The sequence below is a fragment of the Agelaius tricolor genome, unplaced genomic scaffold, assembly GCF_023055355.1.
Source record: "Agelaius tricolor isolate 1412-34295 unplaced genomic scaffold, bAgeTri1.0.p SCAF_8, whole genome shotgun sequence".
NCBI classification, from domain to species: Eukaryota; Metazoa; Chordata; class Aves; order Passeriformes; family Icteridae; genus Agelaius; species Agelaius tricolor.
The window spans coordinates 23,421,473-23,444,416 of NW_027269268.1; the positions used below are offsets into that span (position 1 = coordinate 23,421,473).

General features: G+C 37.5%; 1 protein-coding gene across 8 annotated transcripts in view; it reads left to right on the forward strand.

Moving 5' to 3' along the window:
• Positions 1 to 22,944, forward strand: part of RAPGEF2 (Rap guanine nucleotide exchange factor 2) — a 184,654-nt gene that overhangs the window by 53,283 nt on the left and 108,427 nt on the right. For all 8 annotated transcript variants that reach the window (XM_071431977.1, XM_071431967.1, XM_071431969.1 and 5 more), the window contains exons 2-4: positions 4,017 to 4,087; positions 7,563 to 7,619; positions 21,787 to 21,870. In XM_071431977.1, the coding sequence (XP_071288078.1) occupies positions 4,017 to 4,087; positions 7,563 to 7,619; positions 21,787 to 21,870 (212 nt within the window). The remainder of the gene's footprint in view (positions 1 to 4,016; positions 4,088 to 7,562; positions 7,620 to 21,786; positions 21,871 to 22,944) is intronic.

The window sequence follows — 22,944 nt, forward strand, 5'->3', positions numbered from 1 at the left end:
TCAGAAGTTTAAAGTGATCCATCTGACACCAAGGAAACAAGTAAATTAAGAAATAACACTGAATTAAACAAATTTTGTGTTACTTCCCACACAGCAACCCAAGCATATGACTTTGGCTGCATTACAGATTTAAGTGTAGATTAGATTTCAGTCTTTTAGCTTTCATTTAAATAAAAACATGCTTTAAAAGCTGCACATTTTTTGTGCTTTGCATTTAAGTTTTGGGTTTGGAGATGTTTTTTTCAAGCTGTTGCCACAACCTTTGTGCAGCAAGATCAGCTGAGGCTTTGCATGGCTTTTACCTTTTTTTTTTTTTTTTAATTCTGCCGGCTAGATAAACCTAGGAAGCAGAAAGCTGGTATTTCCTCTGTGCTTTTGGGTAAGTAGTCCTTCCTGCAGCAGAATATTTACCCAGTTGTGGTGGTGATGATTTAGCGTCGCTCCTCTTGGCGTCTTCAAACTCCGACAAAGTTCTATTGGAAACAATGAAGGGAGAAAGTGGAGAGAATGGCGTTCTCTGGCGTTTCGGTGGCTCGGGCTGCCCTCCGGTGGTGATTTGGGAACACGCCTTGTGAAAGCTGCATCCCGGGAAGCGTCTGTGCTGTTGTCACTCACCTACTTCTGCATAGCCTGGGCATCAGCTGGAGGTGGCTCCCAGGGACACTGCAGCGCTGCTGGTGTAGGTCACAGCGGGCTCACGTTGAGCTGCTGCTTTAGGGGCTTTGCTTCACTAGTCGGCATGAATCGTGTAGGCATCTCATGTCCTTTAAAGATGGAGTTCTTTTCCTGAGAAATTGAGAAGTTTAGCATTTTTTCTAGGGTTTTGAATATCAAAAACTTTCATAGCTTACATGCCTAAGTTTATGTGTGTGTGTGTGTTATTTTTGTGAGAAGGTTTCATTTCAAGCACTTGGAATCTGCATAGGATATTGCCACACTTGGCACAGATGTTTACAAAGGACTATTGCATTCTGTCAATTCACTTTGAATTAAGTTGAAACAGCTATTTGTCTTCAATAAAGAATATTTTTGCCAAGTAAGCGCAGTGCAATTTTTCCTGAGATAAATGGAAAACTGATGTGACCTAGCAACAATAACTTGACATTCTGATTTTATTTTTTTTAAATTGCCTTCCCCCTCTTTAATGCTGCAGGCTGACTGGAAGTGTGCAGAGCCTACTGACCATGTGTGAATATATATTTGGTTTTTTGACTATACTGTAGTTTTTTGTACTTTGCAGTATTGTGGAGAAGTCGATTGAAAGGAGTGTTGCTGGCTTTTTGTTATTTCAATGCCAAACTTTTGGTGCTAGAGGGAGCTGTTCCCTGCCAGACGCCTCTGGAAAGATACTGCTTAAGGAATGGGCTCACTATGGCACTTGTCAGAAATATCCAGTGCATGGCAGCTGAGATGTTAGAATGTTTTCTTGCTGCCCCTTTTTTTTTTTTTCCCCAAACTGGAAAAAGCCCCTCACCTTAGTTCTCTCAGTGACGAGGTATCTTTAGCCAGCAGCTATGATGGAAGCACAAGTAAAGACTTCATTAATTGTGTTTTTTCCCTCACCTCTCCCTTTTATTAAAGAGTTTTTAAAATTTTTTTGATTTTTTTTTTTTTTTAAGTCAAGGACCTCCACAATCTGGAGTTCCTCATCTGGGGACCTATGGGTTGCTCTATTTGCAAATATTTGACAAGTATACTTGTATTTGGAAAGGGAATTACTTACTTTAAAAAAAGAGTTCACTAAACATACCTTGTTGCTTGTGAAATTGGTCAGAATGACTTAAGGCTGGGCTGGGTGAGGCTTTGAACCACCTTATCTAGTGAAAGGAGACCCTGCCCATGGCAGAGGTGTTGGAATTATGATCTTTAACATCCCTTTTGACCCAGACTGTTCTATGGCTCTATGACTCCCTTCCCTGATTTAATGCCTTCTCCCTGCACTGAGTCACTTCAGCTGCATTCCTCTCGGAACACAACCTGTGTTCATCACTCCTTTGTAACATCTCAAGGGTTGGTCACTAGCATTGTGTCACCCATCAGGTTTGGAAACCACATGCCCATGGGCCCACTCCTGGGTCTGTAAGCTAGCATCCTTACTGCTTCTCTGTTTATTCTTCTGTGAATACTTTAGAGCAGATAGCCTCTGCCACTCCAGAGAAAGATGGTCGCAGAAAGTTACTCTCAGTTTTTCTCTGCTTGTTGTTAGAGACACTTGCTGGAAATGGGTTAGAGCAGCACTTTCTGGCCAGGCTCTTTTCCATGTAAGATGCTGCTACCAGCATCTGATCCTCAGTGGTCCCTCCCAGCTTGCCATGGCAGCTGCTGGCTGGCGCCGTGGAGTGCGGCACGTCCGGATGAGCGCAGTGGTGCCACAGGGATTGCCTGGCTGCCATCTCACCCTGCTGCCAGCTCAGGGCTCCCGGGAGCCCCTGCTCACCTCCAGCCTGTCTGGCCAGTGAGCAGGTCCCTGACTACAGCAGGACATGTCTTTCCACACACTTTTATTTGTAGGGAAAAAAGCAAAAAGGCGAGCCACTGCTGTGTTTTCTCTTCAGAGCCTTGTGTGTGCAGAGTCCCTCCATCCCAATTACTTTTGTCTTTGATGTGCCCTCTGCTGTTTGCAGGACCAAAGCCTCTGGAGGGCAAGGGAACAGAAGGGCCAAAACTGAAGTGAAATTGCAGCATTTTGGCTTGTGTGTTTCTTCTGCTTTTTCAAAGGGATCATTTGCCTTTTCTGCTGTGAGAAAAAGACATTCTTTTTGTAACAGAATGAGAGACATCTATCTAGCCTTAGCCACTGTGTGTAACTCCTGGTATCTTTTCTGATCTGTGCCATGGTTTTAACAAGTACAGCATGTTTCTACACTTAAGGTATTTCAAGGAATTTTCTTTTTCTTTCTTAAGTTCAGGTTCACTCTGCGACATCAATTCTTTGTCTTTGCCTCAAGAACATTCTTTCATTGTGTCTGAAAAAGTATTTCTGTATTTTTAGGCAGTTTTAAATTCACAGATATTTCACAGTGATCAAATCTTGCATAAATTTCTAGCTTTGATATATTCCATTCCTTGAGAAACATCTTCTCACAGCAAGTTACGAGAGTTGTGTTGGTGTTAGTTTATTCTCAACTTTGTCTGCCTCAGTTAGTGATTGAGGACTGTTGCTCAGATTTTTAATGAATTATGGATCATACTTTGTCTCTCAACTAGCAAGTCTTAAAATAAGAAAAAGGGTGATGAAACAGCATGAAATCCATGAGCCAAAGATAAATCACTCTAAACAGACGTTGTTGGCTTCGCTGAAACTTTCTCTTAAAGGCTGTAGGTATTTTAAGTATAACTTGAGCAAAGCCTCTAGCCTGGCATTAGTGTTTCCACAGTTGCATTTTAGGGTGTTTTAGTCTTGGATGTTGTTTTCATATCTTTATTAATGTTTTGTCAGCTGGATATTGGCGGTCCACAATGGTTGAATATAAAACTTCACCATATTATAATTAGGATCATATTTGGTTTTTCTTATTATGTCAGTAAGTTTCTGTTCATGCCAGCATTTTTTCTCTTTTTAGATTGTAGATTATCTTCTGTTTGAAGAGGATACAATTTTATAAGTATCTCTGTATAATGGAGTATTTTGTTAGACTCTGTTGTACTTTTTTTCTTTTCTCCTGATTTCTTATGACCTTGCTTTGCAAAGTAAATGAAAGTTTTGGGGATGCTGGCTTTGGAAAGCAGGACTGTGATGGTTGCAAAATGGTCACTGTGATTCTGAACTAGGCTTGTTTCTTAGAGAGTAATGACAGCAAAAGCAGAAAGATTTCTGTATTTGATGTGGGCATGCTATCATTCTTCCTCATGTGAGGTTCCAGATTATAATCAAAGGTGTTCTTGCAGTTTGCCTTTAATCTCCTGAAGTGTCCCTACTACCCCTGTTAAAAGAGCTTTGGATTCTTTAGAAACCATTATTTTAACAGCTTGTATCAAACTGAGAATACTAAAAATGTTTTCCTTATTTTTTGTAGGACTTGGAGATTGTGTATTCGTATTTACATGGAATGGAAGCATTGTCTAATCTGAGAGAGCATCAGCTAAGGTATGATATTGTGTCATTAAAAACCGTATATGTTAATGCACTAACAAGGCAAAGGAACAGTAATTTTGGTAACCATATACTACTCTTGCATATCCTACCTCAAACTGCATATCACTGCATTCTTTTCTTCCCTTCTTTATTTTTCTAATGTTTCCTCCTTGTATGTCTGGACAGTGTATCTCTATTTGTTCCATCCTATTTCTGTCTATTATGGATGCATTTGTTTTCTTTTCAAACTTTTGGACTAGAAATAAATGCTTTACATACAGAGTACAAGTCCATATATTGATGAAATCATTTATGTAATTTAGTAGTCATGAGAGCAGGGTCTGTTTGTCAGCTTCTGTTTCAGTTTGTGCTTGCTTTTGTGTGGAAATTTTAGACTCGTTATGTTCAACACATGCAAATAATACTTAGTAAAGATATTTGATAAATGTCATCCACACTTTTAATTAAAATGCTTCATGAAGCAAATTAATTCAAGTCAAAACTTTCCTGAGAGCTTCCTATTTTTTTTTTTGTAAAGATTTTTTTTGTTTGATTTTTAAGTAATTGTTGCAGTTGTCCTCCCACAAGCATCTTACAGCAGAGGTTTCTAAGGGTATTTGGGAATCAGTGTAAGGCTGGCAGCTGCATCTCCTGTATGCCCTGTGGGTAGAGAGGGTGAATTACTGCTGTTTTATATCCTGAGCTTTGCCAACATTTGCCACATCTGAAGATGCTGAAGCAACTTTGAATTGATTAATGCTAGTTTAGGTTCTAATTTCTGGCCTCTTGCTTCGTCATTCTGTGGGAGTCCACATTCCCAAGCCAATATTCTGTAATTCAGAGAAAATAAAAGGCGGGGTTTTCTTTCTTTCAGAGTGCTCAAGACACATTTTGCAATGTGAATGTTAACTTCAAAGAAGTCTCTGTAATTACTTTTGCTTTGGAAGGAGGTCATGGTTACAGTCAGTTGAAGTGTTTTGTGTCATGTCGTTATATGCAATACTTTTAGCACGTGAAGTTTTGCATGGCTGGGGTTAAACTGATGTTAGCTTGTTTACAAAGATCAAAGAGTGCACATATGGCTGTGTGGTATGTTGATGTGTGCTTCTTGGCTTCCTGTGCAGCATGAGGTTCTTGCTGAGGAATGTGTGGAACTCGCTCTCCCAGCATAGCGAATTCCTCAAAGAGAGCTTCTGTTTACAGTACCATACATGGAAAAGGCTGGGCTCCTGGCAGATGTTGGACTGAAAGCTTTTATAGTATCCTTTAGGATACAGCTCTTCTTGTGGCAGTGGAATGCCACAAAAACCTCTGAGATTCATTAAAACTGAATGTATTCAATGTAGCCCCTAGTAGTGAATAACTTACCATATGGCTTGCTGGTGATCTCATCTGTAATTTATTACATTTGTTGAAGAAACAGATAAAGATCACGCTTGAGTGACTGAGCAAAAACTGGACACCAGTATTGATCAGAACTAATTCAATTTTTCAAAGAGGAAGCAATCTAGTTTGTACAACTTGGTTACTGTAATTTCTAACTGTAACACAAAAATTGAAACTCTTGGCTACCTTCTGTAAGAGGCATTTTCTCCCCTATTGCTGTCCTAATAATGGGATCAAAATGCTGTAAAACTCATTGCCAGTGGTGAACTTGTGTGACTTTATCAAGAATGTGCTTCCTTCTATCCCAATTCAGAGGGGAACAAAACTTGCTTGTTAAAGTGATTCTGTTTCCTGTGACTCCTGCTCTTATGTGGCACATTGCCCAGCATCGTTCCAGACCAGTAGGGCACAGACTATCCTTGAGCAGTATTTAAATTTTTAAATCTGACTCTTAGCAATGACTTCTCTTCTGGTTTCTTCTCACCAGTGACTTCATGTCTGTGCTCCCCTTCCCTCTCAAAACAGCATCAGAGAGGGAGGATGAAAACCCAGGAGGTAGAAGCAGACAGTAGCTTTTCAGTGTCTGTAAAAGATTTTGACAAGACCCAATTTTATGGTGAAGTGTCTGAAAATAGATGGTTCTGTGGTTCAAAGTTTTTTGTTGTGCCAAGATGGAAAAAGATTGAAATTGATATGCAGTACATAATGCTTAATTTCATACAATAGGGACATTTTTTTCAGTGAGAAAAGTTCTCAAAGATGGTCCAAAGTATAGATCTAAAATACCAGGGTGTGGTAGTAAAACTTAATTCTTAATTTTTATATCTCTCTATCTGCAAACAGAATTAAGATCTCAATTTTCTATTAATGATTTATGAATAGTCATGATACCACATTAAGCCTGCCACTTCTGAACAAAAGGAGCATTATTTCTTAGTGGGCTGAAGTAATAAGTAAAATCCTGTGAGATATGAATGCTAAGGCGACTTTTGTAGCAGTCTGTTCACTATTGAAATGAATGATCTAGGAAATGGCAATTGATTGTTGTGTCAAACCCAGACCAACTCTTACAGGTCTCAAATCAACTTTTTGGAGACTTTTTGCCTGAGTAGCAATTCTTGAGTGCTTTTGCCTGCTTATGGATATTATTGCTGGCAGCTGGTCATTGATACACCGAGATTCTGATGATGGATTATGTGAGGAAAGAAAATTTATTTGCAGAATTTAAATATAGTTCCTTATTTGAATGTTCTCATGAGCCTCTTAGGTAAATCTCTGTCTGACTGTCAAATAGCCTAGGGGTTTGCAGTCTGCTTCAGAGCTATGGAAGGGCCAGGGGAGGCAGTGGGATTTGTGTTGTCCCCATCCCCCCCAGTAACTCGCAGGGCTGTTTCCTTGAGGCAGTAGACAGAAATGGCATTGTGATTTTTCTATGTCAAGTTAACATTGCATTTCCTAGTATGTGGTGAGTTCTATTAGAGTTGCTCTCTATTATGCCACATTTGTCAGGCAGACAGTGAGTACGAAAGCGCTTTAATCCTCCCCTCTAGACAGAAGATTTTCCTGCAGGAAATTCTCTCCACTTTGAGCTCTCTGGGATTTTAGCATTAAAATCTCATGGTAATTTTCAAGTTGCTGAATTTTAGCAAAATGAGAAGCATTGATTACCAGGCAACACAGTTTCTTGTTTTACCTATTGGGCCTGACTTGAAAAAGAGAGCAGTTTATATTTTATCTCTGTTGCACATAATACATTTCCAGCCATTTCTAAAATTCAGAACTGTTTTTATGAAGCTACTTGCTTTTATCACATCACTATGGAACATTAGATCAATATAATTTTTCCTTATTTTTATAGAATTTTTTATGGGAACACCTACATCTAGTATCTTATATAAAATCTGATCTTGGATGAACAAATAACTTAAATGCTTAGATTTTACAATTTGTTCTCTTGAATTATGAATCAGCTTGGATTTGAATTAGTGGTTAGTTTCTGTAAGTGGTAGAGTTACCTGTGGAAATGCTGAGTAACTTTAGAAAGTGAAGTCTTTGTGACACTGATAGGAATCATAACTAAAATTTATTTATTCTCTTCCAGACTGATGTGTGAAACTGTTAGATATGAAAGGCATGAAGCAAATGAAGTTCTATACTAGTAAGTATTTCTGCTTCCTCTTATATGATGTTGAAAGAATTAATGTATATTAAAGTGCGTTGAGGACTGTTCAATGCCAAAATTCCTTGCCTAGCGTGCACAGTCTGTAAATGTAAATGATCCACTTCATTTTCATCATCAAACACCAGAGAAATTTACTGCTGCCAGGGAGAGAGCTAACAGTGGCTCTTGCTTGGTGATGCATGTTGTATTAAATTTATATAAAGTTAATATATGGATGTGGGATTGTCATTTAGTCTTACTTCGGTTTTGTGAAAGTAGTAGTGATCAGCTTTTCGTGCCAGTGGTGCCAAATTGACAAATCTAACATGGTTTATAATTAGCAGGGATGTGCTCTAGTGTCAACTCAGATTTACAGTGGAGAGCTGAGAATTGTAATTGCTTCATTTATGGAACCAATTTATTGGAACAGAATGTTTCTCAGATTCTTATTTGCTGCCCCTAACCCAGACCCTAAATGCATATTTTTTTCCAAGTTGTCTGGCATTATTTGAACATTTAAGCATACAAAGAATGCACTTCTATGCCTTCTTTTGTACTTGTGGAATGTTTCCTATATGGAGCATTAGGAGGAAAATGAGATTGAGTAAACTCAAATGCTGGACCTTGACCATTCAGCAAAGTTAAATTAAGGTCTAATGAAACCCAGTAATGTTATGTATGGCAAATACATAAGGTCAAAATCTATCGGTGGATAGATAAAATCTATAGGTGGATAGATAATTTTAATTAGACCAATACAATCTTTATTTATTTTACTCCAATTTGCAAGGGATCATTGTGCTGGTGATTTGTCCTTCTCCAGGCAGTTGGTTCATGTCTCCTTTGTAACAGAGTTTTTGTTTAGACCCAGTATTTTGGTCATTCTAAGCACTGACTTAAATTTGGACTATATGCTGAAATAATCCGCACTGCTAGCTAACCATAAACTCAGTGCAGGCAAAAATTACAGGAAATATGTGCCTGAGAAAATACAATTCATAAACAGGAGATTGTGAAATCTGGGTTAAGTGGAAGTGCATTTTGCACTTCTTCTGCACTGATTTCCTTTGTCACTCCTTTCATGTGACTTCATCTTCACTTTGGTTGTTTGTCTGTCATTCCTATTTAGTTCCTTCTTGACATTTTTCCCCATGATTTATTCAAAAGATTTAATGGGCAGTTTGGCAGTTTCTGGATATAGATGCTAATGCAAAATGTGCTTGCTCTAGCATTTCACATCTCTGATGTAATGTTTAATGGGCTAAACCTGAAAGTTAACAATTACTATTTTTTATTAAAAAAAAAAAATCCATATTTTGAAACTAAAAATATATGTTCTGTTACTCTGAGCTGTAGCTTTACATTTTTTAATGAATATTTTGAGATCTACTTAGTAAGAAAATCCCATGAAACCTGCAGTCTAATTTCAGTGTTCTATTTTTAGGGTAATGAACTTGGAGGGATGCTTATTTTTGTTTCACAAATTCAGCCTATGTGTCGAAGATGTACTCTTCTAAAAACCACTATTTCAGTTTTGCTATGTACAGGTTTGGAAAAATTGTTTGAGTATTACAGGACAGAAGAAAGTGATAGCCAGGCTAGGATTGATCCACTCAGTTATGAGCTGTAGGAAATCAGCTTGGAACATGCAACCTGGTTACTTTTAAATGAACTACCAGAGTTATCACTTGATGTTCTTATTTTCATCATGAAGGCTAAGGTGTTAAAAGACCATCAGATTTTAACATTTTAGATTGTTTTTTACCTTACAGCTTCTTCCCTTTGCCTGCTGATGGTATATTTGCATTGAAATCTGAAATTGGGTGCTATATCTATTAAAATAGCTGCAACTGTTGGAGCTGTTAATTGACCTGTGTGTTTGACCTCCCTCAGGCAAAACTTAATATCTCAGGGCAGAAAAGCTAAATCTTTATCCCTAAATGCTAATGGGCAGACTAATGCAGTTGCTCTGTTTATTTGATCAAAATTTTTTTATAGTGAAAACTGTGTGTCTGTCAGCTTTGTCAGTGGTATCTACAAAAAAGTAAATTTCTGTTGTGCATATGCACACAATGTTGAAAATAATTATGTGCATTCCTTACAAGCACAGCAGTTATTTTATCCTACATTAAAAAACCCAAAAAATAAGTTGTTAATTTTCATAGTAGCTCTATAGATTTTTTTTTTTTCTATGACCAAAGGGATAAAAAGGAGCATGTTGCTTAAAATTGGCTCATCTCATCTGCATTTACTTTACTATCAGCGGGTGTACATGGTAGTGACAAATTCCCAAACCCTACAGCCATCTCACTGTTTCAGTGGAAACTGGGTTATTAGAAGTGGCAGTTCAGCTTGAGTTATTCTTCATTTGCCAGTCATTCTACTCCTTTCATTTGATGGGAAGTTAATGACAAAAGGGCTTAAAACCTGCAAAGCAAAACTTCAGAACTGAGGCTTACTTGACATGCATATTTGTTTTGCTTTTTTTTAACTTGCTACCTTTATTCTACTTAGAGATCTCATTAAAATATATTTATTTTCGTCACTTATTATATGTTTTATGAGTAGTCCAAAGGAAAAAATGTCCTCTTTTCATATCTGCATGATAGTAATTCTTGATGTCACCAACAGTGAACTTCCAATTAGCATTTTCTTTAGAAAACAAAGTTCTAGCAGACTTGTAGAGGGTGTTTATACCTCTTTACAGTTGAACAAAATTTTTCAGATCAAAATTGAATTTTGTGCTATGATGGCAGAGGATTCTTTGGCAATAAGTGCTTTGGATGTAAGCAAATGAGTACGTGTCTAATGAAACAAGCACCCTTTTTTCCTCCTCATTAGTCATGTGAGGGCTGTGTGTGTTTTTCAGCCATGCTGTTTGATATTTCTGTGTGTATGCATCAGTGGTATTTGGTTTACTCTTTCTGTAAGGAAGTGTTGTATATTTTTCAGCTCCCCTTATTTTTTCACTAAGAATATTGGATTGGCAGAAAATATGTTAAGGTTTGCTGACCTGCAGTCTAAAGTCATTCAGTAATAAAGCCTGATGTTTGTGAATTGCCAGGCTGTAGCACAACACAGTTTTGTGATTACATTGCCTGTAGTTTGAGCAATTTAATTTGGAACTAACTTAGTTACTGCTTGTATTGTTTTTAAAAATTTGAAGGAAACCCCAGTCCAGGTTATTGTGAAGTGTGGTTTTTTAAGAGATCCTTCAAATGAAGTCCTGATAGGATATATGCTCCTACCTCCCATATGTCCCTGCTGAGAAGATTTAATTTTTGATTAAAGTTCTTAACAGTAGACTACTTAGTAGACTAGTGGTTGTGATGGTAGTGGCTCTTAAAAAAGGACAAGTGTTTAAAAAAGAGTAGTTATCTCTTGAACATCTTGAACTGAATTTTAGTGTTAATGTCTGGCTGGAAAAAGCTCTTGTCTAATGTCAAAATATTTGTGTGCTTTTACGTAATTCAGTTTGCAACCTTTAATAAAATTCAGCGCGGAGAAAGATAAGTAGAAGTTGTATATATGAACTGGAGATTGGAGGGGAAAAATGTTGCGTGTAAAATGCAGTTATTACTACAGAGAATGTTCACAGCTGAAATGAGAAATAGCAAGCTGATTAGTTTCTAAGTTATTGACTGTGGTAGGCAGGTGTGAGACAAAAAGCTTTAGTTACGTGGTGTCTTGATTTTTTTCCTCATTGCCAATTTGTCGTGCGGTCTGGAATGAAAAACATCTACTTGTATTAAGACTGTAGTGCTTGTATGGTGGTGGAATGGGGAGGGAAAAGGGGATGAGAAGTGGAGAAGGCTGTAAAAAAGAGATGTAATTTCAGCTGATTATTTTTGAAATTTCCATGATTAGAACTAAATTCTCAAGTCTATTAGCAGTAATATCACCATCCAGCCTTAGCCAAGTTTTCGGAATTATATCACCATGGCAAATCACAAGTCCCAAACACACTGGTGTTGGGATAGTCATGCAGCCTTCTCCAGGACTGGCTTGGCCCAGCCATCAAATCCTGAAACAAAGGAAGTCTGTAAAGGGAATAAAGGAGCACAACTTCTTGGTAGCTAGTCAAACATTGATTGTTTTCTTAGATAAAAATGTTAGTGTCTTTCATGAGGTAGAGCAGAATGTCCCAACAATGCTGCAGGGCAGTAGTTCTGCACTAGGACAGGTGAGAAATAGATCTGTGAGTAGTCTTTTTAAGAGTGGGAATCCAAGAGTCACACTTTTATGTCCTACAATAGAAGTGTCATTTATTGAATTCATGGTTCTTTCATGGTAACATATTGCCCTGAAGACCCCCAGGAGGACAGAAGCACTGCAAGTAAACCAACAAAAATTTATGCCAAAGTTGCTGTACATTTCTGCATTGCCTGACTTGAAGTGTGACAAAAATGAGCTGCAACTATCTTCTGTAGCTATTCACACACACACACTCAGAGAATATTCTGCGTTGGAAAGGTCTCACAAGGATTGTCATATCCATCTTTTAAGTGAATGCCCCATGCAGGGATCAAAACCACAACCTTGGCATCATCAGCACTCTGCTCTGGCCAACTGAACTAGTCTCAGGGTCTTGTCATTTTTAAACTGAACAGCACTGATGAGACCAACTTACTGAAATTCCGTTAAGAGGGAGTGCTTTTATAGATGCAGTGTATGTGGTCTATAGCTGTATTTGTTTGTATCTTACAGATAACTTAAGAAAACTTAAGTCCTAAAAGAGTACAAAAAGGAATTGCTAGAGAATCCAGTTGTGCTGGGGAGGTTTAGATTGGATATCAGAAAAGATTTTTTGACAGAAATGATTGTCAAGCATTGGCACAGGCTGCCCAGGGAAGTGGTTGAGTTACCACCCTGGGCGTGTTTAAAACACATAGATGTGGTGCTTGGGGACATGGTTTTAGTGTTGAACACGACAGTGGTGGGTTAATGGCTGGGCTTCATGATTGTAAAGGTCTTTTCCAGCCTAAATGATCCTATGATCTCTGGGTCAGTATCAGAATTTTCAGGTGGATCTCTGCAGGCAATACATGTATTCATTTGTGCTTCTTCTGCATCTGTAGGTTTCTGTGGAAGTTCTGCAGCAGTACATTTAATAATGCAAAGAAGTTCTGCAGCAGGGCTGGCCTCTTCTGTTTTGTCCTGAAAATATTCTTAAAGGTGTATTGTGCCTTCTGATAGTTGGGCAGTTGCCAAAATATCATTGGGATGCTGCCAGTTCTGCACTGCAGTAAATCAGGAGCCTGATTCATATGTTGTGTTGTGGATACATTTTTGGTAGGGAATTTTTTAGGCAATGTCTATCATTAAAATAAACACATTGAAGGACTTGGCAGTTGTCTCTGTATAAACAGACACTGAATCAAGGCTTCTTAATAGTGTCAGTGATCAATGTTACAGTCTGTTGGCTTTGCACAGCCAGTTCCAAATTTGTGTTATTGTTTGACCTGATTTTGAGACTTCCTTGAATGATGACTGAAGTAATGGTTTTGCACCCTCTTTACTATAAATGTTTCACTGAAAGCTATCATATTTTTGTTGTAATTCTGAGAACTTTGAGGCACTCAAAGCTTTGGTTGTGGTGACGCATTAGGAAGTTGTAAAATATAAGGACAGATTTGTCTGTCTTGCCTTCAGAGTGTTTTGGGTGTAAGATCATTTTATTGTGCTGCTTCTGTAATTGTTTTCTGGTGATTTAGGAGACTATAATTTTTGTTCTGAATTTTTCTTCTGATACAAAGGACTAATTCATGGTACAAGTTTAATATCAAGACTTCAATGACAATAGGTCAATTAGCTTGTGTGCATATATTTGTATAATGTATTTATTAATTGCCTGTTTAATCCACTGTCTTAGACTGACAGGCGTTACTGACTCTCTGTAATAATCTCTAATTTGACCAACATTCTTGTGTTATTTCACTGATTTTATTTCAGAAGTGAAAAAAAAAAAATACAAATAACTTAAATACTGTTAAGAAAAATATTCTTCTGATTATTTATTTTCATAAATACTGGGGAATTGTTTACTATGGTTCATTCTTCTGCATTTCCCACTGTTGCTACCAGGAGTCAAGACACAAGTTTTCATCTTGTTACCATCTATCATATATAATCATGGACATAAGTAGAAATATGCACACTGTTTAGTGAAAATCAGAAGTTCAAAATTCTGAGTTATCAGTTTTCTTACTGAATATATTTTAACTCTTTCTCAAATTTATTCTTATTTCTAATCTAACTTCAATGTGTTCTTATAAGAAGAAAAATATTTGAAAATTATGTGTGGGTAATGCATCAAGTATCAATCTCTTTTATCTTCTGTGTTTGGGATATACCTCAAGAGCATCTGAAGCGGTCTGGCAGATGTCAGGTAACTGCTTTACTGGCTTAATAAGGAGGATTAGAGGCAGTGCTGACAGTGTTAGTAAGCAGTTCTCTGGTTACTCTGTGTTTGAACACTGCAGTGCTAGTGGGCAGGATCTTCAGGCAATGAGATGTCTACCTGAGAGGATTGTTCAACTTGGACATGTTTGACATCCCAGGGTAATGTCTAATTCTGGCAATGATAATTCAGTTAAAACAATAAACTACCTATAGCTCTCAGCATGGAGAGGATAACTAAAATGAGCAAAGAGAAACAGACAGATTAATCTGCTGGAACAAGATCCTATGCAGCATGAGCTTGCAGAGCAATGTTCTTTGGGAGTTTTTTCATATGTAGTGCTTAAATGTCTGAAAGAGCTCCCAGTTCTGACATGTCAAATTTCCATTGTTTCTGCTTCTCTCAAGTGGAGACCTGGGAACATGAGCAATGTCTTTGGAATGACTCTGCTTACTTTCTGGAGTTTATTCTACTTTGAGCAACACTGAGTATGATTACATGAAAATGTAATAGGTACACCTTGGTTTGTAAGTTATCAAAACAATTACAAGTGTTTCAGATGGTAGGAGAATGGTATTATATGTAGTTTAATGTAACTCTTGAATGAATCCTTTAGTGGTTGGAATTTTAAAGAATTATTGTCTCCGTAAATCAAACTAGCTTTTTCACAACCAAGAAATTGTTCTTGCTGAATCCATGACCTTTTTATGTTGTAGCTTGAAAATAGCTCTGAATGGAAGGAAATTCTTGATGTTGAGGATGACTTAAGGGTCCTTCCAGCATCTGGAGTTGCTGGAAGTCCAGTGGTGGAGTGACAGCGACACCTCTGTTGCTTACACTTGTCTGTCTCAAGACAGACACGAGTATAAAAGGAATATTAAGCAGTAATAATATGGAAGTAATTTCCATGCTTGTTTCCACTGAGACCTGCATGCTACTTAGCTTTTTTCATGTGCTGTTTTAAAGGAGTTGGCTGAGAAGCCAATGATCAGAAGGTGGGCAGTAGAGGAAAGACTTTGGTTTGGCATGTGCTTTCAAGTCCAGGTACTGGATTTTGCACTGAAGTGATGTCTTATTTGACAGAATTAAAGCATGTTTGTCAGCAGTCATCAAAAAGACCTGCAAATTCTTGCCACTGTACATACTTACGATGTTCATTATCTCAGTTGAACCTGAGTGAGTAAGCTTGTGCTTAATATGATTTGTTATTCCAGAGGTTTTAGTAGTGCTGTGTCTCATTTTGATGGAGAATGAGAATTAAATGGATTGCTGTTTTAAAATCTAACTATTTCTAAAGAAGTCTTCAAGGAAAGTGATATATCAGGACCTGTTAGGATAGAGGAAGACACTACAGATGGTACAGATATTTGAGATTTATTTAGCCTTTCAACAGGTTGATTTAAATATTTATTGCAGTTTAATATTTTGGAGCGTTTTTCAGCACCTTAAGTAATCAGGAAACTGAAAGCTAAAATTGGAACACCTGTGCTTCTGTAGACAGATTCATTACAGAATTGATATATGTGGTGGACATATATGTTCTTGTGAAGAATATGTGTTCTTGTGAAGAATTTCTTTGATATGCCATTAATATATAATTCACATAGAAAGTTACAAATGTGTAGTTGCAAGCATGCAAGTGCTGCTGATTGCTTTGTATAGAAATAAAATATTTTTAATTAGAAAATAAAGCTTTAGTTTCAAGTCCTGTATATGTAGCTACATGCTGGTCTGGGAATAAGAAGCTGCCCCTTCTCGGGGCATAAATAGATCATAGCATGAAGAGTTTGGAGCGAGTGCTGGAGACTGTGAGAAAGCCTGCAAACTTCTCGGATTTTGTCGGTCTTGAGATTTATAAGCTCTTCTTGATTTTTGAACTTTGAGTGCCTCTGAGGTCTCAGAGAAAACAGTCATATGCTAGAAAATGTGAAAGCCTCAGTCTGAAAATACTGTCTAAACTCATCAGGGCTGACAACCCAGTGATGTCATAGGCCATTGCATAATGACACAATTGAAGTTTCCAGACAGAGCGGTTAGTGTCAGCTATGAAGTTTCTTAGTTAGTTTCTTAGTTGAAGTTTCTTCTATAGTTCTGTCCTCAGTTTTTTGTGTGGTTTCCAAAGCAGAAAGGTGTCCTGTCTGGCTGTAGGTTGTAGTTGTGTTAAAGGACTATGTCAAGGAAGCTGGGCAGGGACACACAATGGGAACACATGGCAATCCAATTTATGCCTTTCTGTTTCTAGCTCCTGAATTCCTGTAAGTCAAGTTCTCTGGCATTCTGGGAAATTATATATAGATTCCCCAGGAAATCCTCTGCTCTAGAAAGTGTTTTAATACAAAAGTTAAGATTTCAAGGAAGTTTATTCAAATTTTGTTCAACTGAAGTTCAGGTTATGAATAAAACCTGCACATTGGTGGCTATTTTGGTATTGGCTTTCAGTTTTGCACCACTGTAAGGTTGCTGCTAAAACTGAATATTCTTCAAATTTATCAGTGGGTAGCTCTATCATAGTAGTTACAAAAGAAGAACATTAAATCTTGGTGCTGGAGTCCTTTTGTTGTTGTTTCTGCAGAAGCACAAGCTTACACACTCAGGACAGAATGAGTGTGTATTGATTTTGTTGTTCTTACTGCCCCTAATGAGTGACTTTGGGGTTGACTTCATTCTGATTCTCTGCAGGATAAATTGCTTGTGTCATCTAACTTTCTTGGCAATAAATCTTATTTTCTGTAACTAGGGAAGTGGGTATCTTTGCTGCTTTTGGTAGGCTGTATAACTTTTAACAGTCCTACATTTCATCCAGATAAATACCCAGAACAGGAGCTGAGCTGAAGAAAGTTCCCAAAACAAACAACAACTTTCCCTCAGTCTTAGGTACTTGAAGCAATGTATTCTGTTACTTAAGGCTAACATGTAGGGTAAAGTCTTGCCTGGAAAGGTCTCTGTATGCCTGCTTTGAAATGAACGTGTGTCAATAGTTCCTGATTTCAATTATTTCTATTCCCACTGTGCATATGGCCCTGCAAGAGCAGAGGGAGGGAGCAGAGAGGAATTCAAAACTAGAATGGAAGTGCTGTTTTTTGGGTTAGGTGAGCTTTGCTTTCAGCCAGATGTGAATAATGGAATCATTAAGTTTGGAAAAGACCTCTAGGATCATTGAGTCCAACCATTAGCCCAGCACTGCCACTAAACCCTCTCCCTAAGCAGATCTACACATTTTTAAAATACTTCCAGGGATGGTGACTCAAGTGTTTTCCTGGGCAGCCTGTTCCAGTGTTTGGCCACCCTTTCAATATCCAATCTAAACCTCCCATGGGGCGCCTTGAGGCTAACTCTTGTCCTATTGTTTGTTGCCTGGAAGAAGAGCTGGCCACAGCCTCCCTTCAGGCACTTGTAGAGAGTGATAAGGTCTCCCCTGAGCCTCTTTTTGTCCAGGCTAAACACTCCCAGCTCTCTCAGCTGCTCCTCACAGGACTTTGCTCCAGACCCTTCAGCAGCTCCATTGCTTTGTGGAGCTTTCTCTGCACTTCCACTCTCCTCATGTGTGACAACTGCTGCTTCAGTGGTTGTGGTGATGCTGGCCAGCAGTGGCATCCTTACTAAACCAGTAATAGGAAAGATCTTACCTCAGCAGATGTCTTTCCTTTTTACATCAGCTTGACTGACAGGTGCTATGGACTTTCCCCTTCACTCTCCTAAGCTGAAAAAAACCCCCTTGTCTCTTGAAGGATGCCTTTGTGGGAAGGTCATCAGCATCAATCCTGCTTCAGCTAATTCCTGGTGAAGTGCTTATGTGGACTTAATGCCCTCCTGCAAACCCAGTCAGGGAAGTGTCCTGTCTGCAATAAAGCCTTTTAAGAACAATTTTCCGTTGTCTCTTAGGCAGAAGAAATATCTTTAGGACAAATAAAGTTTCTAGATTCTTCTGTGGGCTGCCAGGGGTAGGCACTATTCTAGCAGTGAAAGAAAACTTTACAATTAGGCTTATTCTCTAGAATTCAGTATTAATATTTAAAATTGAATGTAAAATGTGAATGCAAAGAAAACCTTTCAAATATAAGTCTTCTCTGTTGGTAAAATGGGTATTTGCATGAGTCCTCAGGTGGCCTGAAGAAGTACTTTTGTAGTTCAGCATCTGCTTCTTCTATAGTTTCTTCTGTCTTTCATGACAGGCACAAAAGTCCTGAAGAATGCAAATGCATTGTTGATGAACAAATGTCAAGCATAGTACAGAAAACATGGAAGCTTGATTGAAAGCCACATGATGTTTGAATAGGATTGTGGAAAGCCCAGAATTCCATTTCCTTAAAATGGAAAGACTTGCACGTGTTTCTTGTGACAGTATTGTCTAGCAAAAGCTGGCTGCCAAATGGCTTTGTTGAGGCTTAATTCTAATCAACTGGGAGTGTAACAAGTGTTAAAAGTGCAGGAGTTAAATATATTTTCATATGAAAGGAATAGATCAGTGTTTCATTTGCCTTTTTTTTTCTGAGAGAAGCGTGTGGGTTCTGGAGAAAGAAATGTGTTTGCTATACATGTGGGATTTTTTCAGATGTTTTGCTCAAGACTATATTAAGACACTACTAGTTGTAAAAAATGAAGAGTATTAATACCCTACCTATGTTCTTTGCTCTTGAAGACATGGAAATATTTATGATGTTTTGGCTGACAGTAAAAATTTTAGAAGAATACAAAGTGTATTTCAGGGAAGATACCTTGAATGCAGACACATTCTGCAGTAATATTCCACTACTGTGACACAGCTATATTGAAGTTCTTTTTTATTTAGATAATTAAAGTGTTGAGTTCAGTAGATATGCATGATTTAAATAGCTCAGAGCTTAGAAATTCTCAAAGGTAACTGTAAAAATAAAGCCAGTTTCTAAGTACACATAAAGCAAAGGGAAAACAAATTCAATTACATGGTATTCCTCAAGTTTGGTTTATTTTTTAATCAGTTCGTTTAGCTGTCAAATGAGGAGATGCTTAATTTGATTATTTACAAAGTGGATAAAGTATGATGTTCATGACAGATAAGTGAGAAGTACCAACAACTTCTGAAGAGACAACTTGCAGAGAAAGAGAATAAACCTGTGAATTGGCAAAAAGAAGAGATGGACGATTAACTGAGTGAAGAGTCATGCTATGTGTGATTAAATAAGAAGCAATCAAACCATTGCAGTTGAATGAATAATCATTCTAGGTGTTTGTTTGTTTGTTAAGTGATTCAAAAGTAGATTAAAAAGTAGTCTTAAGCATTTGCATATTGAATATACTGACTGTATATATTATATATACTGACTGGTGCTTGTGAAAGCTAGTAGCTGCTTTTCTCTTTGGAGTTAAAAGATGTCCAATGAGAAAAGATAACTGGAGCTCCTTACAAATAGGTTTGAGAGAGGATTTCAGAAAGTTAATCAGGTCTTCAAATGAGGACATAAGATCTTGGATGTTAGTAGATTTGCAAAAGTTAAAATAATTTCTATTGGTCTAATTTTCTTCTACTTCAATTATTTTATCATTGGAAATGCCTTTCTTGAAGCATGGGAAGATCTTCTAGATTACTTTTGCTTTAGAATTATAAAATCTGTGACCCCATGTTCTGTTCTATGAACTACACTTTAATACTTGGTCAAACTGCCAGATTTTAGGAAAAGGAAAGGAATAAACCACCCCCAAGACCACAAAACTTATTATGTGATAATATAATGTGCTGTAATCCATATGGAAAAATTATTATTCACATTCTAGTACAGTTGCTTCCCAGGTATTTGGGAAATGACTTTGTCTGTATCCATTGCTGAAAATTTCTATTTCAAAAACTTTCAACTGTGATAATTAGTCCAGATTATTTGTATGTAGAATGACAGGTATTGAAGAACATAATAAAAACCCTAACAGACCTCCAGTTCAGCAGCAGTGCTGTTGTGTGCCTGTCAGCATAGGATTAGTGGGGAAAGAAGGAAAGTCTGAAGATGTTTAACTTTACTCAGGTGCATGTTAATGTTTTTAGGAATGATATTTTTGTTGGAAGTGCTGTTTTTTTTTTTTGTGTTTAACCTAGTTCTCTGCACTTATGCCCAGTGTTGATTTTTCTAGACCAAAAATTTTGAGGGTGATACAGACCCATGTAAGAAGCAAGTGAGGCACATTTCAGAATAGGCAGCTTAGAACACTTCAGATATGTGAATCAAAATGCTGTTGTTTTAGCAGTGGGACTGTGTTATTGCTTTGTTCTTTATGGTCTATCAGTATAAAGAAGTATTCCTGAAATCTTGCATTTTGAAGATGTTGTAACTTCTGGTGTGTGTGGCTGACCAGCATCACTTCACTGGTCAGGACATTGGCTGCTAGAAAAGAAATACAATCTCCATCTTCTTGTTCAGTTCCTCTGTTCTTGGCCATAGATTGTGTTCCCTCAATTTCCTCTGCTAATTTTCTATGTTCCTCTCCTTTCTCTCTCAGGCTTACATTATACAGTGGAAAATGAAAATGGAACATGTTTTTAGATTGGACAGTTTGCTCTCAGCTCTTTTAGACTAGCACATTTGTTTTGAGGACTTCTGTGTATGTACTTCTTAAATTACAGTTCTTAAAATGAAAAATACACTGCTAACATGTACATTGCCTACTAAGATTTAAGATTAGATTTTAATACTATGCTGTCATCATTGTTAAAAGATGTAGGCTGTTCTTACTTGAAGTAGACCTAGTTGTTGCTAAAGACTTGAGACATATAATTTAAAAAATGAAGGTGCTACAAATTCATTAAGTAATCTGCATCTCTTAGTGTCACTAGGGATGTGGTTTTCCATAAGAATTCTCATGCAGTTCATAACAGTGAACTCCATTAGTCATGAATTCAATTAGTCAGTTTCTCTGCAAGAAGCAGGAGTGGTAGAGACTGAAGTACAGCGGGGAGATTCTCAGCACTGTCAACATGGAGTGAGACTTCTACTGCAGCTATTTTATTTTCGTGTCCAGACGTTATTTGAACTCACTTATCCAAAAAGAGTCTAATATGAAAAGGATTTTGTATTACTCAAGGAGCAACATCTGAATCTACAGTAGGATGAATGTGCCTGGATGACAAAGTCTTCCTCATCCAGCTCCTCTACAGGTTGAAGAGAAACTTGTTGCCCCTTCTGTTGGGAATTTATTCTGGTGCCAGGAAGAGATGTGAAAGGGGCAGTGCTTAGCAGCAGCACATAATGGTGACTGGCAAATCTGATGTAGGTTTGCCATCTGCAAATGTCTCTAACCTTGGAGAAAGGCATGCTGATGCAGAAAGGAAAATTTCTGTCTTGAAGATTGTCTTGAGAAGAGGATGGCTAGTATTGGGAAAGGATGCCTTAATTTATAGAGGGAAAGATGCTACAGCTCTCTTCAGCAAGAACTGAAGAACTGTCATTCTTCTTGAATGCATTTGATAGAATACAATACAGCATATTTACTGTAGCTTGGCTTCCTTTAATCACTTACAGTTATATTTAATTTGAATTGGGCTGTTACCAAATGAATAGATAGATGCTTTTAATAAAGTCAAGTGAATGAAATTGAGCATTATAATAATGTATATGTTTGCAGGTGTGAATTAGAATAGTTTCATGGAATTATTTTTGAAATAATTGAATTATGTCTTCCTTCCATGGTTTGGAGCATTTTTGCCTCTTTGATGTCCTTTGTAGTGCAAATTCGGTACTGCTGTGAGTAATTTAAATCAAGTGTTTTAAACTATGTTATCTTTTTTTTTTATTATTCCAGCCCTGATGATATTGGTACCTGTTGGTATATCCTGCTGTCTGGTTCAGTCTTCATTAAAGAATCCATGTTTCTTCCAAGGAGCAGGTATGTCAGCTATGAATGTACTACATTCTGTATTTTAAACATAAATCATGAGATGTAGAGAATTTTTAGAATTAAAAGGCAGTGTTTTATATTTAATGAATCACAGAAGAACAAATCTAAACACACATCTCCTGCCTTTAGTAGCTGTGGTAACTGTTTCATGCCCATAGCTAGAATTGAAAGTCTGTCTTTGTGGACAGTGTATAACTGTCCAAAGTGTCATGCAGATGTTGTTGATTTAAAAAAAAAAAACCAAACCTAAAAACCTGAGAAATGGAGTGAAGTGCTGAGTAGTCTCTTCCTGTGAGTAATCATACTTCAAATTATAGGATGCACTAGAATTTGGATGTGGATGTTTTCCTTTACTTACTGTGCACAAATCTTTGGTGCATGTTTTAGTATATTCTTAGATGATGTTACTGCAGGTTTTGCTGCTTTTGTATAACATCATGCAAATGGATTTTCAATGAAGAGCAGTTTATTAGATGGAAAGAAAAAGTTTGAGTGTGAGGTACTCAACATTTATATTGCTCCAGTAAAAAAAAAAAAAAAAATTACTTATTTTGAGCTATGGAAAAAAAAGCAAGTGATTGCAAGGATTTTAGACTAAAGTGACTAAGCTTGATCATTTTAATGGAAGCAGAGCAGAATTATTTTAAAATAAGCTGGTTATGTGCATATTCATTCAGACTACCTTAGAAGGCTGCTTTAAAGTGTATGGCATGTAATAAAATTTGTGAAAGGCAGAATGAAAGAATGACCCATCTCTGTATAGTATCATGATAGGGAAAGAAATGGAAATTTTTTTGCAATTTTAAAAGGTGGGAAACCACTTCATGGCTAGTGTTGGTTGGCAAATGAGACATTAGATCTTCAAATCTGCCTTCTAGTGGGAGAGCAGTGCAAGTCTGGGGACTTCCATTTGATGATGGTGGCATGTTCTTGGTGAAACCAAGTGTCTTGTGTCTGTCAGGCACTGCTGATAAAAAGGTATATTAGATGTGCCATCGAATAGGTAATGCTGAAGGTGCAGAACTGATTATTGGAAAAAGTAGCACAACAAGGGATTATAGG